Raw genomic sequence first — 15,385 nt, forward strand, 5'->3', positions numbered from 1 at the left:
AACCTCCCTCTTAGCATAGGGAAAATTCACAAACTAAAACCAAAGATAATCTAACGCATCCTCGCTATTACTTACAATTTGTAATCTTAGATGCTTATTTCAGGTAGGGTTTTAGGAGATGTGTTTTTCCTGCCCTGGTCTCTCTGTGTCCTGGAGAGAACAACAAAGAGACACAACCAAAACCTTCCCCCACAGATTTGAAAGTATCTTCTTCCCTCATTGGTCCTTTTGGTCAGGTGCCAACCAGGGTATTTGAGCTTCTTAACCCCTTACAGGGAAAGGAGGGGTTTTGGTTTTATGCTACCCTTAGTTGTATGTTTATGACAGGGTGGGAACCCTGGTGTCCTGCAGGCCTGGTGAGAAGGATTAGGGCAGCCTGGGGATGAGGCTCCCCTTGGGGAAGGACATGCATTCCTGAGCCCTCATGCAGCGAGGGGGCCCCTGCAGCACAGGGTGCTGCAATGCTCTTGCTGGCTTCCAGGTGATGGTACCCTGGTGAAAATCGTGCCCCTCCTGCCCCACCCCTCCGGCCAGGAATCCAGCAGCTGGCCTGTCAGCTCCATAAGGAAACAGCTCCCTTTGTAGGTTCTGCAGCTACCGCCCTTTCCGCTCCCCTTCGTTCTCAGGGCAGGGCAGCGTCAAAGGAGGGGCTAGTTCTCCCCAGGCCTTTCGTAACCACAGACTAGCCCCCGCCGGTGCGCTCACCAGATTGATGTTCACTCCCCCACTGGACAGCGAGATCCAGCAAAGCGGGCGGGAGGAAGGGACCCATCCATTACTGCCTTCCAGGGGTAACGCCCCAGTGGGGGCTCCTAGAGGGACCACCCAGCTCCCACAACGCTAAATCCTACCCGCAGCCCTCCCCAACTCTGCTGGGACCCGGCCGCTCTTTATTTAGCAATGGCACAGGGCCGGCTAAAGCTGTTCCCAGGGTCTCCTGGATCCCCAGCTGACCGATGGGACAGGGCAGCCCAGACCGAGGATGCAGGATCTCGCCCTGGGGTGAGCCCTTTACATCTGCAGTGCTCAGCGTGTGCCAGGGCCGAGCCCCGGCACCTCTGGGCCTGGCAGATCAGAGCCCCGGCCCCTCTGGGCTTGCTGCATCAGTTAGGAATGTAAAAAAATTGCTTGAGGCCCTGCACTGCCCATCTGGTGTGTGTAAGCAAGCTCCGTAGCCAGTCCATACCTGGTCCCACCTGCGCCCACCCGGAGAGTGTCATTGAATATTCCAAGCAAGACTAGAGAGTTTAAAATTGACAAGAGCCGATGTCTCAGCCATCTCAGCAGGGACTTAATATCACCGTCAACCCCTCCCAGCCTTCCTGTGACACAGCTCTGACCCTCCCTGAAGGGATCCCGAACTGCGTGGGCCAGTTCATCACCGAACCAATTTACAAAGACAAAAACTTTGCGTTCAGTGTGTAGGGGATCAAAGACCAACAACCTTCTCAGCTGCAGGGTGGGAGCCATGATGGGCCGAGTGAGAAAGATGCAAGAACTTGAGGATCTGATGCTACTGGGCTTTTGAAAGGTGATCTAGCCCAAACTAACTTAAGAGGCAATGCTGAACCAGTGAACAACCACCTCTACAAGAGAGAGGCCTGGGAAGGGACTAGCTGCAGATTTTTGTGAATTCAGAGGACAGCAGTGCCAGGACATTGTGGACTATTCTTCAAGCTATATGGACACAATGTACTTGAAAGACATAACATGTTGCAGTGCTATTGAGAAACTGAAGTGCTCGTTTGCTCACTTCGGTATCCAGAACTAGTGATGGACAATGGCCCACAATTCACTGCAGCAGAATTTAAGTCAGCCTGAGTGGAATTTGATTTTGCTCAGAGGGGTAGCCATGTTCATCTGTATTCACAAAAACAACGAGGGTCCAGTGGCACCTTTAAGTCTAGCAGATTTATTTAAGAAACCCACTTCTTCAGATGCATGGAGTGAAAATTACAGCCTCCTCACTCCTGGAGTAGGTTCACAGCTGGGCATCCCAGCTGGAGCTAGATAAGGGCTGAGCTCCCTGGGCAGGCTGGGCTTATCGCATGCCCCCTCCTTGGCATTTCTGGGGGGAAGGGGGGGCGCACAGCATGCTGGCCTCCAGGGATCCTTGGGTGGCAGCAGGAGGGCACCTACAGTTAGGTAGAGCCGGACAACACCCAAGCCCCCTTTGTGCATTTCCCTCTCTGTGGGCCTAAGTGCCCATCTGTCCACTGGGGGGGGGGGAGAGGGGGGCAAAGGGAGGGTATGTAACCCACACACCTCCTGGGTGTGGTGTTCTGTCCCATCTAGTGGCACTGAGCCCACTGGCAGGGGGAGGGGGGAAATGAGTCTGCTCTACAGTCTTGGTTAACAGCTGGCTTTTAGCTCATACTGTAGAGGTTCATGCACCAAGCTCTAGAGGTCCCCGGTTCAATCCTGGACAAGCCCCCACTTGTAACGCCGACAGACCCCAGTCGTCGGCAGGCGGGATCGAACCTGGGACCTGTGGAGCTCAGTGCATGGCTCTTAGCTAAGGCTGTAGAGCAGACCCATTCTCTCTCTCTAAGTGGTCTCAGTGCCGCTAGATGGGACAGACCACCACACCCAGGAGGTGGGGAGGTTACACGTAAATACAGGCAGGGATACTGCAGTCTAGGGGGAGTCCTATAAATAGTGGGTGAACGGGGTTTATTGTGACTTCGTGACTGTGGCTGGAGGCCCCCCCTCCAGCTGGTGAGCCAGCCTCCCTCCTTTGGGGCTTTGTGCCCCGGCACCTGCTTGAGCGGGGTGAAACTCTTGGTGTCTACGGGGGAGGCTCTTCCCACCATCCCAAACCCTGGCTTCTCGCCCATCGGCCACCTGCCCTTCCCTACGCAATCCCTCCTCATACAGAGCAGCCCCACGCCTCGGTTTCATTTTGGTGCGTTTATTTACGAAGACAGCGCAAGGAACAGACACATCCATCGGGAAAAACCATGTACAGCTTGAGGCTTCAACAACCCCATTTACAGTGATACATCGAGGTATAAAATATATACACACCTTGTCCTATACACAGGACACAGACCGCCCCGCTGGATCACACAACCCAGAGAGAGAAAAGCCTTAGCAAGCGTTGACAGCTCCAAAAACATCCCAGGGCAAGAAAAGGCACCGGCTGTTTGCAACACTTGTACAGTATTGACACAGGGTGAGGGCTAAACTAAGTGACCAGTGTGAGGTCTGCTCCGTCTCTACTGGCTGAGGCGCCATACACAGCTGCTCACGCTCATAATGCAGGGCAGGAGTAAGCTCACTATCCCATCACCAAAAGAACCTCAGTGTAAAGCAGTGCTCCTTCCTGCCCCAGGGGGTGGGGGAGAAATCACACAGACGACTACACCAAAGGCCAGGCATCGTCCCAGGGTAAAGCAGGGCTGTAGTGTAAGGTGGAGGAGCCCCCGGACAAATGCAGCTAAGAGTTGCAAGGCTGGGCACCGGAAGAATCTCCTGGTGGAACTGTGGGGAGGGGTGGAAGGATCCCTGCGCGGGGTCAATCCCAGTGCCAATGGCCCACTGCCTTTGCAGAGGCACAAGGCCACTGATGAAGGCCGTTCGTCCTACCCTGCTGGGTCTCGCAACCCAGCTCCCCCAGGAGAGAAGCTTTGCCCAGAGGCTTTGTTGTTAGGGCTGAAAGGGGTGAGAAGGGAAGGGGAGACGCTGACCATGGGATGGCACCAGTCAGCTCAGAAAGAAATCTGACCCTTGTGCTCTTTGGGGGAATCGTACCTGAAACGGGGGTCAGCGGGAGGCAGGATGGGAATACGGCCAGCAGTGTGCGTGTGTGGGGGGGAAGGGCTGAGAGTAAAGGACCAGGAAGGAATCAGGGTCCTGGGAGAGGATCAGTGCCAGGACACATCCTGGTGCTCATGAGAATCCACCTTCCAGTAGGGCGGCCCCAGGTTTGTAACCCTTACGCTGGGGAGCTCTTCCAAGTGAAGGCCCCTGCCTCAGGGACCCATCCCTGCCCAACATAAGGGCTGAGAATGGAGCCCCCAGCAGGGGGGTTACTCCTAGGTCCTGAGGAGCACGAGGGATGGGAGGGACCCCTCAGGACGACAGGCTTCCCCCAGGGCTTTTGGGGGCTAAAGGAGTCTCTGTTCCTGGACTGGACATGCCAGGTCACCAGCGATTAGAGGGAATGGGGCTAGCAGCGGCTCTGCGGTGCTAACAGCTAACTGGGGGCCTGAAAGGGGTGAGCCGTGGGGTGCTAGATCTTCATCAGCCCTGCCCCTACAGCACAAACAGCAGCAGATGGGACAGAGCGAGTCCCAGCTCCAGGAGGGTACCACAGCCAGTGCTGTGAACGGAGCTGTATGGCCCGCACGGTCGGGAGAGGACAAGGGTGGAGCAGTTGGGGTGGGAAGCCTGGCAGGAATCTAGAGAGAGCAGAGCAAATAGCGCAGAAAAAGAGCTGTGGCAACCACGAGTTCAGTTGTCTCCATCGTCAGTTAGGGCATCCTCCCTGGCTCTGGCCCCCCAGAGAGGTTTGCATGAGCAGGGTCTGCACAGACAGCAGGTAAAGGAACAGGGCCCGTGGGTGCCACGCTAGGGGTACATGCAGTGCCCTGCAGCATAAACACAAAAAAAGTCATTCCAGGCAGCTCAGACTTGTAACTTCCATCGTCTCCCCCCGGCTCAATTTCACCACCGGTCTGCAGGAGGCACCATTGCTGCAGCGGCCTTGAGGGCTCCCGGCACTGACCTGCCCCCCCCCCCCCCTGCGGAGCCGCTCCCTGAATTCAATCCCCCTTCATGTGCAGTGGGTAGGGGAAGGTAGCCACTGGCCTGTCGAGTCTTGGATGGTTTCAGGGCCAGAAAGGGGGATGGAGGGAGAAGAGGCAGGAGCAGGGTGGGGAGAGGTTGGGGGTCAAATGCAGATGCCATTCATAAGGGTGGAGGTTACGCATCTGTAAATGAGTGTGTGCCGACGGGCCTGACTCATGGCCCCACAGACACTGCAGTGACAGGGCAAGATCAGAATCAGGGCTCGGGAGACGCAGCTCACTGCCGCTCCCAGGCCCTCATCCACCTTGGGCTCCTTTCAGCCCTGAGTTACTGGGCTACAGCCTGCCCCGGGCGCTGCTGCGAACGCCAAGGAGACTTGTGGGGGTGAATTTATCTCCTGAGCCCTCGCTGTCCTGCCCCGTTACCTGCTTCCCATCACAGACACACCAATTAAACTCTCCCAGATCACACACGGTCTCGGTTACCTTCACTCGTTGCCCCTGCATGGAGGCATTTGTTCCCCATCTCCCCACCTTACATGGTAACATCAGGGATGACTGCACCCAAAGGGACCTCTTGATTTGTGCCATCCTCTTCCCTGTCCTGCTGCCTGAAAGTACAATCACGTGCAATCACTAGCAGGCAGATTTTGAAGACAAGGAACAAATAGGACTCCTTAGTTCTTCCAAGAGGCTAACGCGCCCAGCTACTAATGACAGCAGGGGTACGTTGGGGGTGTGCTTTGAGTTACTGGCCCCCAGAAGGGGTGCAGCATATATATTTTAGGGGAATGGGCTTCCCCTTTGATTGTACATTACAAAGCTGCCCCTTATTCCCAAGATTAAGCGGCATTGTGCTTTCAGCTGGGGCTCTTCCAGGATTTGTTCCCTGGCTAAGAGGAAGGATAGTCTTGTGCCTAAAAGTCCAGGGAACAGATCCTCAGCTGGTGTAAACCATCCTAGCTCCATTGATGAATCTGTGACCATTTTCACCAGCTGAGGATCTGGCCCGAGATAAGGGAGGGCATTAGGATTCAGAAAGAGATGGACATTAATCCGAACGCTGGGAAAGAGTCCCTGTTAGGGGACGTTTCAGCCAAACACAAGCTGTATACATGAGCTCAGGGGAAATTCCATAACCCTGCTCTTACATGGGTCCTGAATATGATGCCACAGGAGGCTCTTGTTAAATTAGGGTTAAGTGCAGCCAGATCATGGTAAAATCGGTCACTGCATGGTTCCAGATAAGGAGCCATTCCCAGGTGGCCACGGCCAGCGTCAGGACCAGGAGGGTCGGGGGGCGCGTACTGGTTTCACTAAAATGCAGAGGGCCCCACTTCGGGTGAAGTGAAAGACCTGGGAATCAGCGTCAGGCTGTCAGTGCTTTCACGAACAGGCAGCTGGGGGGTTGGCATGGACCCTTCTGGGCTTGCAGCAGGACTATTGTGGGCTCGAGAGGCATTCCGATGTCCGCCTGGCACACGCTGGCTCAGGGTGGCATTCGGAGCTCCTCTTGACAACCTGCAGACAGGGCCTCCATGTAAGAGTCAGGGTCATGATTTTCAAGAGCGGCTAGTTGTTTCAGGGGCCCAGTCCATGACCCCTTAAAGAGAAAGCCGTGAGCACCCCGTTTGGAGATCAGACCCCTTTCAAGTGTCAAGTTGGGCCCTCCAACAATCAGAGGTCCTTTTTTAAAGGCTAAGGGGGGCATTTTTCAAGCAGAGCAAGGGTGCGGTAGGTCACCCTGCAACGCTAAGGCAGGACAAGCCCCCAGGACCCGAGCGGCTCAGCAACGCAAGTGGTGATTCCAGGACAAATTCAAGTTTCAAAATCATAAAAAAAAAAAGTTTTAAAAATGGCTCAGACCATGAGGTAGCTTAACCGAAAGAACCCCCCTCAAATGACACCCCTCCCAATGAAAAAGAGACCGTCCGCACACACACAGAGCTACAGTACAACACAGCCCCCGCCTGCTCTCCCTTCCACACAGGGAGAGGAGCCGGCAGGGGCACCTCAAGGGAAGGGCTGTGCCCAGCACATGGGAACGGACAGTGGACACACGCCAGGTGCCCGGTACTGGATCATCTGATGCTGGCTGGCTGGGCGGCCTCAGGACAACTTGTGAGGAAATTTCCATCTTTCAACCTGCTTGTTCCTATTGACCTCCTGTGGGGTTTCGCCGGCCGGGAACGCCACGAGATGCAGTCGCTCGGTGCGAGACAGAACGAGGCCCAGCCGCCACGAGCACTCAGTCTTGCAACGTGCTGGGGTCACTGGAGCAGAGCTGCCTGGGATTAGCCCCGAGGGAAAGAACCAGGGAATCCCAACAGGTGGCTACTGGGCTACATGCAGGTGAAATCTTCCCCTCTCATGCAGCGACCCGCACTGAGTCCCTGATCCAAAATCCATGGAGGTCAATGGGAGACTTTCTGCTGGCTTCGGATCAAGCTCTTAAAGATCAGATGAAGCCCCACTGAAGCAGACACACTGCTGCCCTGGCTCCCTCCTGCCCCCAGAGCCATTCACACCTGCCAGGGCGGAGCAGGTGTTACATTCAACAGCCATTGTGACAAGCAGAGACTCAGGCAACATCCGCCAGGGTATAGGCCACCCACCCGCGTCTCAGAGCCCCTAGCTCAGATCCTTCATTTCAGACCATTCACGTTTGCTTGTCCCTCGTTGCCAACTGGAAAAATCCAACTTTTCTCTCCCAGACAGTTTAATCCTGTCCCATCGGGGGGGGGGGGGGGGATCTTGGATATAATCCACTCTCTCTTGGTGGCTGGAAGGCATCACTTCAACCTGCGTTCCCTTCCCCCAGGCCATCGGCAGAGCCCTGGGGACACTTCTCCTTTCGTTGGTGGCAGCAGTGGGAGAATGATGGGTGGGTGTGATGCGTAGCTGAGCAAACCAAGTCACTGTGTTTGGGTCCCACCAGAGCCAGCACCCTGGCAGGACTTCAGAGCTCCCCATCCCAGTCAGTATCCAGATGCTCAGAGGCTTGATGGAAATGAACAATTTTTCCCATCTCAGAACCACTCCAGAGCAGCAGCGACTGGAGGCCATTTTTACTTTGTGCAGCAGGGGGCGATCACTGGTTTGGCAGGGCTCGCTACTGCAAGACAGATTATCAAAAGGCAAAACAAATGAACGAAGAGGCTGGTGCTGTTTACGAAGTGGAAACGTTTCCTGTCCAATGTATCAGTTTCAAAGGAGGTCAAATCTGGGGTAAGAACCCCTTGGTGTTCTCCTTCGATCTGCCGGGTAGAAGGAAACCCGGGGCAATCCCCTGTTAACCAAGGACACTGAAAGTCTTGCATCCTAGAGAACACACAATCCATTGCTGATGGGGTTAGCTGAAGATCAATCAATAAAACCAGAGTCCGGCCGCTGCTTCTTATGTGACGGGCGGAGCGACGCAAGAAACGTACCTGGTGGAAAGGGCCAGCCTGCTGCCGTTCCCTCAGGTCCATTTCGCAGCAAGCTCTGCACCCCAAGGGCATTACATAGCAGCGAGAAGCTGGCTGACGAAGGTTCTGGCTGCACTGGGTGTTGGCTGCGTGGGACTGGGACTCTTTAGCCAGTCATTAGGGGAGGAGGGAGCGAAAGACCCCAGTGACAGCGAGTCCATGTGCTTTGGGGAGTGTAGTGCCGTGGATGCCCCAGAGGAAGTGGGGCACCCAAGCGTGGTGGGGGAGATGGTGGCAAGAGACCTTATGCAATTTTGACCTTTGTAAAACTGAAATCTGGGGTGACCGTGGTGATTTAGTGTCTTGTGCCATACTGGCCGTGCAGGTGGGTGGCAAGCAGAGCATGGGCAGGCCATGGGCAACCCCTCATTGCCCCCCAGCTCTGATAATGCACCTCAAGTCTCATGTGGGCCCCTCCCGCTACCCCCATCTTTCCCTTCATCCAACTCCATTCTAGCCCTGCCCCACTCCCCGCTGCAGATCCCGTCCAGAGCACCCCACGCCCTCCGCCTTTGCCAAAGCGCCTCTCTCCTGACCATATAACCACCGCCCGTCCTGCCCTTCCACCCACTACTCTAGACCCAGACCTCTCCCAGGCCAGGCCCCACAGGCTGGCAGGCAGGAATCTGTCCCAAGCAAACCTAAACCCCTCCTGTGAGATGGTGCGGAGAGCTTACCCCTTTTCCCAGCATTAAAGCCTTTCGCAGCTATTAAAAATCCCCAGGTCCCAATCAATTCACAAGGGTGCTTAAAAAATTCTTTGAAACCCCACTATAAAAGCTTCAATCCCTTCCCGCAGCAGCTGGGAATGAGCTACTCCCATGCTCAGCAGAGATGGCACCAAGCCGGATGTCCAAATGGGCAGTGGGGACCACAGGGAACAGCGAACAGACCAGTGTGCGATGAAGGCTCAGTCGGATGTGTGGGGGGGTGCCCAAAGAGAACAGATCCAGAAATTCCGCTTTTCCTTGGAGACGCCCACAGGGATTTTCCCCGATGTGCCAGCTACCTTCTCTCCACCCCTGGGGCAAAAGGGGGGATGCCCTGGCTCAGAATGAGGTGGGTCAGGTGCAGAGGTCGACATTTGCCAGACAGCATGCGGATTTGGTCCAGCGACACAGCAATGGAGCTGCTGCCGGAGCTCCTTGCAAGGAGCCCTAGTGCAGCGCCAGGGCTGGGAGGCCGTCTCCGGGAGTGGGTCGTTCCCCAGCAGTGCTCCATGCACCCTGCTGGTGCCAGGCTGGGGTAGGCTCTGAGCGCGGCCCTGGGGCGATCTTCGGGCAGCACACAAGCCCTCTCCGTATTTCGGTACCGGCCGGCAGAACCCAGCTCTGCTGAACGATGAGGTGTAGAGAGGGGCGCCTGCAGCCGCTTCCAGGGGGAATGAGACCCCAGGCACCAGGGCGGTGCGGAGGCCAGCAGCAGGGTGCAGGTTGCAGGATCCTTCATGCACATCCAGGCTCCGGGGTGTGGGGGCACTGAATAGGCTGTGGGGCAGACTGGAACGATCCCGTTGAGTGTCTCAGCTCAGGGTCCTCCCCAGGGCTGGCAAGGCCATGTCCTGAAGCACTGCCTGGCTACGCCCCAGTCAGCAGAAAGCCCTATGCATGCTGGAAACCCAGCGTGGGGCTGGACGGCAACGACGCACAAAGACCCAGCCGAGACACCATCACCCCAGAGTCCTGGGAACTGGGGCACATGCAGGCCAGGCCGCTCCCACCTCTTCGTGGCCGGGGAGAGGGGCTGGGGCCTGGGCCTGCCAGGGAGCCTGCCAGTCGCCCTGGCTCCGGCCTTTCCAGCCCCTAGGTCGGGCCATTCAGGAATCGTCTCCTGCTCCAGAGCTTCACTGTCATGTCACTGGGGAAGGAAGAGAGATAGAGAGGAAGTGAGGCCGGGGGGCTGCCCCCACCTGAGCCCCGCCCCAGCTAAAGAGAGGAAGCACAGCGAATACAATCAGCTGTGGGCCACGTCCTGCCCGCAACTCCCCCGCTCCCAAAGGCATCATGCTGCCGCCCAGGAGAGCCAGGCCGCTGTGCACCAGCGCAAGGAGAGAGCAGATGCGCCCAGCTGCCTGCCAGCGGGATAATCCCCAGAGCGCCAGTAACGGGGCACTGGGCCAGAGCGCAGGCTCAGCCAGTGGCATCTCACTGGCAGTGGCCAGGGACGTGGATCCCCCCAGCAGTGGCCCAAGAGGAGCAGTAGTCAGAGGGGCAAACCCCATGCAGCACTGAGCCAACTGCTGGAGCCAATCACCCCTTCACAGAAGTTTGGAGGGGCCGGGGGAGCTGCCAGCCCTGGCCCCCCTTCCCTACTGCTATAAGGGGGCAGGCAGCCCGCCCCAGGGCAAAGGCATAGAGTAACCTGGGGGGCAGGGAGGGGCCAAGAGGACAGTCTCCTCTTGCAAAGAACTCTACGTAGGGGGAAAATCCAAAAGAATCTCATACCGTTAGGAAGCAGCTGAGACCAGAGCGGAGAGGGGAAGGAAGAGAGAGAGAGAGAGAGAGAGAGAGAGAGAGAGAGAGCAGGCCAGAGAGAGCAGGAGGAGGGTCAAGGCAGGCTAGTGGCACGCCCCTTTATGGCAAGGACGCGGCGAGGAAGGCAGGGGGTGAGCCCAGGCACGTAAGTCCATAGCTTTACCCGGCAGTCACTGCGGCACAGAGAGAAACAGAGGGAGGAAGAGAGGAAAAGAAAGGAAAGGAGAAAAGGGAAATGGTCGGAAAAGAGGAGATCAGAGACAGTGCCGGAGACATCGCGAGGGGCGGGCGTGAGCTCAGGGACCCTCTCTGGGGGCCAGGGCTGTGCACAGAGGCCGGGGAGCGGAGGGAGGGGGCCGTGGCGCTCTCATTGGAGATGCACAAGGTGCCCTCGAGGAGGAGCTGGTGCCCAGCAGGCAGGAAGCCCGTTCTCTGCGCCGAGGGTGGCAGGACCAGCGGCACCAGACCTGGCAAGCAGCATCCCAAAAGCATGGCAGGGCAGGGCAGAACCAGCGCTCGGCCTAACGGGATGGGGCAGAGGAGCCTCGCTGTGGGGCGGGCTGACAATGGCTGAGAGATGGAGGAGAGAGGCTAGATGGTTGCAGGGCCCCCAGCGCGCTCCCCCCGCCCCACCTGCTGCCCCACACTAAACCCGCTTGCAGCCGGCTCCCATCCCTCGCTCCCTGTACCATTCCGGGCCCCGCTATCTGGGGGGCGCAACAGTGGGTTTGGAGAGCTCCTGCGGCTCTGCTGCACTGGGGTGAGCTGGGGGTCAGACCTCCCTCCCCTATGCCGCAGGGGCCTAGCCCCGCCCACGCCCCTCACCTGGAAGCAGTGAATATGTGCTTGGAATTGGTGCAGACGGCATTGATGGGGCTGTCGTGGCCCTTGATCTCCCCAACGGGAGTGAAGTTCTCCACGTTCCAGACCTTCACCATGCCCCCACGGCAGGCACTCAGCAGCATGGGGCGGCCGGGGACGAAGGCCAGGGCGCAGACCCAGTCCTTGTGTGCGTTGGGGATTTGCTGGCAGGTACAGAGACAGGGCAGAGCCAGTGAGCGCCCTCGGGCCGACAGCGCCCGACCCATGCTGCCAGCTGGGACCATCAAGACCCAAACCGCCCCCCTGAGCTCTGGGGCAGGGTCAGACCAGCAGCCAGAGCCAGATCCTGGGTTTGCAGCTGGCTGCTGTTTCTAGAATGGGCTGAGGCAAACACCCCACATCTGCACAGTGGCTGAGAGCTAGAGCTGGAATTATAAAGCTCTGCTCAATTTCTCATCAAGCAGCAGCCGAGGATTCGAATTCAAGACAACAGGACTCTGGTGAGCTACAGAAGCAGCTCAGCAGGAGAGAAGAGGGCTACGCCCCATGAGACAATTGCTCATTGGGACTGGCCAGAGGATCTCCAAGCTCCGATTAATTCACGGCGACCATGATATGACCCCAGAATATGAGACACACAAGGCGAGCGAGGGAATCTCTTTGACTGGACCAATTTCTGTGGTGGGGGAAGGGACAAGTCTGCAAACTCACAGAGCACTTCTTCTGGGGTGGGGCTTGAAAGTTTGTCCCGTCCACCCACAGAAGCTGGCCCAATAAGAGAGATTCCCCCCTCCGTCCGCTTTGGCTGCTGCTCTATCCCCGACCCACGGAGCCGCCGGAGGCCGTCCCGGCAATGCTGAGTGCCCCGACTGAACTGGGGAACCAGGCACTGCGGCATGTGGGGCCCAGAGACCAGAGCCACACTCACGGGGATCCGAAATAGGGAAAACGCCGAGCGCTATCTACCCGCAGATCAACCTGTCCCCCTTCTCCATAGGCCACTGAGCCCTTCAGCCGTAACAGGTGGGGCACAGCCCTATAGAACTGGCTACCATGCATTGCCCACGGCTGTAAACTGCCTTCAGGACCCACCATGCCAGCCACTGTGGTTTGCAACCCCCAGGGCTCTTCCACTGCCCGGAGGCCCTGTGTGCAATGTAGGGATGGGGTCCCTGCATCTGCCCTCTGGTCCTCTACCCCCAACATGGCGGGAGCACGCTCCAGATTGTACAGTGACACTCCAGCAGTTCTACATCCTTGCTCCAGCCCCTGGCACCGGCCCTCGCTCTCCAGCACACGAAATGGCACGCTGCGGGTCTAGGCCCATCTAAATGCCGCCCCCCGAGCCCAGCAGCAGGGCCTTCCTGCTCACCCCACTCCATACCTGGAGGAGCTCCTGCTGCTCCAGGTCCCACTTCTTGATCCCGTTGTCCCTGGAGCCGCTGAAGAGCACATCGCCTTGGATGGCCAGACACTCGATGCCGTCGTAGTGCGGGGGCTCGAAGTTATGGGTGGGGCCAACGTTCCCCACCACGCTGTCCGCGATCTCAAACATCTGCAAGGCAACAGCCCGGAGGGCAGCCGCTGTGAACCCCGGCGGCGAAGGAGACCAGCCGCTCTCGGGTCATCTGGCCAGCAACAGCCCTTCCCGCAAGGCAGGGGTACGGCTAATGCATCCGACCACACAGCTCCCACTGGATGCTGAGCCAGGGCCCGGCGCAATGAGACAGGGATGGATTGGCAGCGGCGGGGTTCTGCCTGCTTACGCCAGGCCACGATCCTTGCGGGGAGGCCATGTGGAGACACGATGGCTCAGTGCTGGGACACAGGTCACTGGTTTGAACCTCGCCCGGCTCAGCTGGGACTGGAAATCTCCACCTCCTACAATGGTTTGGCGGCCGACGTGCGGGCGCAGATCAGCGCCTGGCTGGCAGGGGGCCACGTTGCAAAGACAAAATACCCCCTGGGAGACAGGTCCAGCAGAGGCCACAGAGGGCAGGCTGAGGCCGGTTCCACCTTCGCAGGAGGCACGTTGGCAGGGGGCGCGGAGGGAAGGCCTGGGCCGGGCACCTGGAATTCCGGTCTCCAGGGCTGGCGAGCGGCCCGGCACTTTGAGACACGGCAGCTCCTCCAGCATTTCCCGGATCTGGGTTCCAAGACGCTCTTAGGGGCAGTGCACAGATCCTGCTCCCTGTGACCCACAGAGGCACCTGGCAGACGGGGGGGACAGGAAGGCTGGCCAGCTGCAAAGCTGCCAGGTCTTTCAGGCCACGAGTCCTGGGGGGCTCATGGCATTTCTCAGACCCTGGCGGGATTTGCAGATGTGCTCAGCGCTGGCCTCCCTCTGCTCCCGCTGAGGTTAACAGAACGGCTCCCTCCCGCCCACCGTGAGAGCAGAGTTAGGCCGACACCAAGCGCTCTGGACAACCCCACCCAGCGTGTCCCCTCCTCGCCAGGCCTTTGGTGGGCAGCGAGCCCCTGTATCTGGCACCTACAGGAGATCGGCTATGCACGGGGCTGGGGAGGGCTGGTGCGAGCAGCGGGTCTTGGGCTCAAAGGCCCCTTGTGCTGCCCATGAGCGGGAGGGAGGGAGGGTCCCAGGGTACCTTGACGTAGTGATCCTTGGAGCCGGTGATGACCAGGTCGTGGTTGCTCGTGGTCTGGTTCACAGTCAGACACATCACGGGCCCGATGTGGCCGGTCAGCTTCCCGATAGGCTGCAACCTACAAGCAGGAGCCGGGGCCGTCAGGGTGTGGGGCGTGCTCAGCAGAAGACGCTCGTTCCTGCAGGCCCTTCGCTGGCCCTGTCTCCAAGGCTCTCAGCAGGGATCCTTCCAGCCCCAGGCCCCTCTCCACCATCCCGAGCAGAAGTGGGGACCTCGGGCTCCAGGGCGCAGAGCACGGAGCACCCTTGGCGATACCATGTCCCTCAGCACCGTGGGCCGTGATCCTGGCCTCAGGCTAGGGGTGGGGAGCTGGGTTCAGGTGCAGTGCCAGGGGGTGATCAGCTTGTCTGCTGAGCCCCTAAGGCGGGGTGGGGAAACTTACGGCCTGCAGGCTGGATCCAGCCCGCTGGTTAATTTCATCCGGCCCGTGGCGCCCTCCCAGACCCCCCACCCCCTGTGGGGCTGGAGCTGCTAGCACCGGCTTGCCCCACTGCAGGGGAAGCCCCAAGCCCCTGCACCCCTAGAGGCAGGGGAGTGGCCTGTGATGGATTTTTTTGTGGGTCAATGGCCCGTGACAGAAAAAAGATTCCCCAACCCCGCCCTAAGGGCTGCAGCTGGGAGAGGAGCGCGGGGTCCTGCTTTCAGCCACCCCTGGGCCTGATCATCGGCCCCAGCAGCTGCTGCAGTGCAAAGCCCCAGGGCAGACAGGCCAAGCTGCTCCACGCTGGGGTTTGTGCCTGTGCAGCTGCTCCCGGTGCCAAGTCCAAATCTGCCCCGCCTCAATAACAGCTTCCAGGCCGGAGGGAGCGGGGCCCAGCCCCGCCCAGCACGGCGGCTCCCTCTGCCTGGGCAGCAGCCGGCTCCCGCCCCACAAGAGCTGCCCTCGCCTGGGGGCCCGAGCCCCGGTGCTGCCCTGACCTGTTGAGCTCCCAGATGCGGACGGAGTTCCCGGCCGCGGCGTAGAGCATGGTGCCGGCGGGGTTGAGCGCGATCTGGTTGATCTGGTGCTCGCCCTGCACGCTGGCGATGGTGCGGGTCGTGGTCCCGGCACAGGCGTCCCCGGAGATCACCTGACCCGAAGAGCTAAGCCAAAGAGACAGCAAGAGGTGAGCCTCAGGGCAGAGACCCTCATGGGGCGGGGGGCAGGTGAAATGCGGGTGGGGGGGGATTTACACAGTGTGCAATGGAAGATCTGGTCCATT

The 15,385-nt window shown here is 58.8% G+C and overlaps 1 protein-coding gene across 7 annotated transcripts in view; it reads right to left on the bottom strand.

Moving 5' to 3' along the window:
• Nucleotides 1-2,895: 2,895 nt before the first annotated feature.
• KIF21B (kinesin family member 21B) overlaps nucleotides 2,896-15,385 on the bottom strand; it is an 85,742-nt gene continuing 73,252 nt past the window's right edge. For 5 of the 7 annotated variants that reach the window (XM_073320343.1, XM_073320344.1, XM_073320340.1 and 2 more), the window contains 6 exons: nucleotides 15,102-15,266; nucleotides 14,124-14,241; nucleotides 12,902-13,072; nucleotides 11,521-11,720; nucleotides 10,666-10,868; nucleotides 2,896-10,078 (listed from right to left, as the gene is read on the bottom strand). In XM_073320343.1, the coding sequence (XP_073176444.1) occupies nucleotides 10,769-10,868; nucleotides 11,521-11,720; nucleotides 12,902-13,072; nucleotides 14,124-14,241; nucleotides 15,102-15,266 (754 nt within the window). In that variant the 3' untranslated portion in view covers nucleotides 2,896-10,078; nucleotides 10,666-10,768. The remainder of the gene's footprint in view (nucleotides 10,079-10,665; nucleotides 10,869-11,520; nucleotides 11,721-12,901; nucleotides 13,073-14,123; nucleotides 14,242-15,101; nucleotides 15,267-15,385) is intronic. The other 2 variants (XM_073320341.1, XM_073320342.1) reach the window with 1 other exon arrangement.

This window comes from Lepidochelys kempii, chromosome 21 (genome assembly GCF_965140265.1).
Source record: "Lepidochelys kempii isolate rLepKem1 chromosome 21, rLepKem1.hap2, whole genome shotgun sequence".
In the NCBI taxonomy this organism is placed as follows: domain Eukaryota; kingdom Metazoa; phylum Chordata; order Testudines; family Cheloniidae; genus Lepidochelys; species Lepidochelys kempii.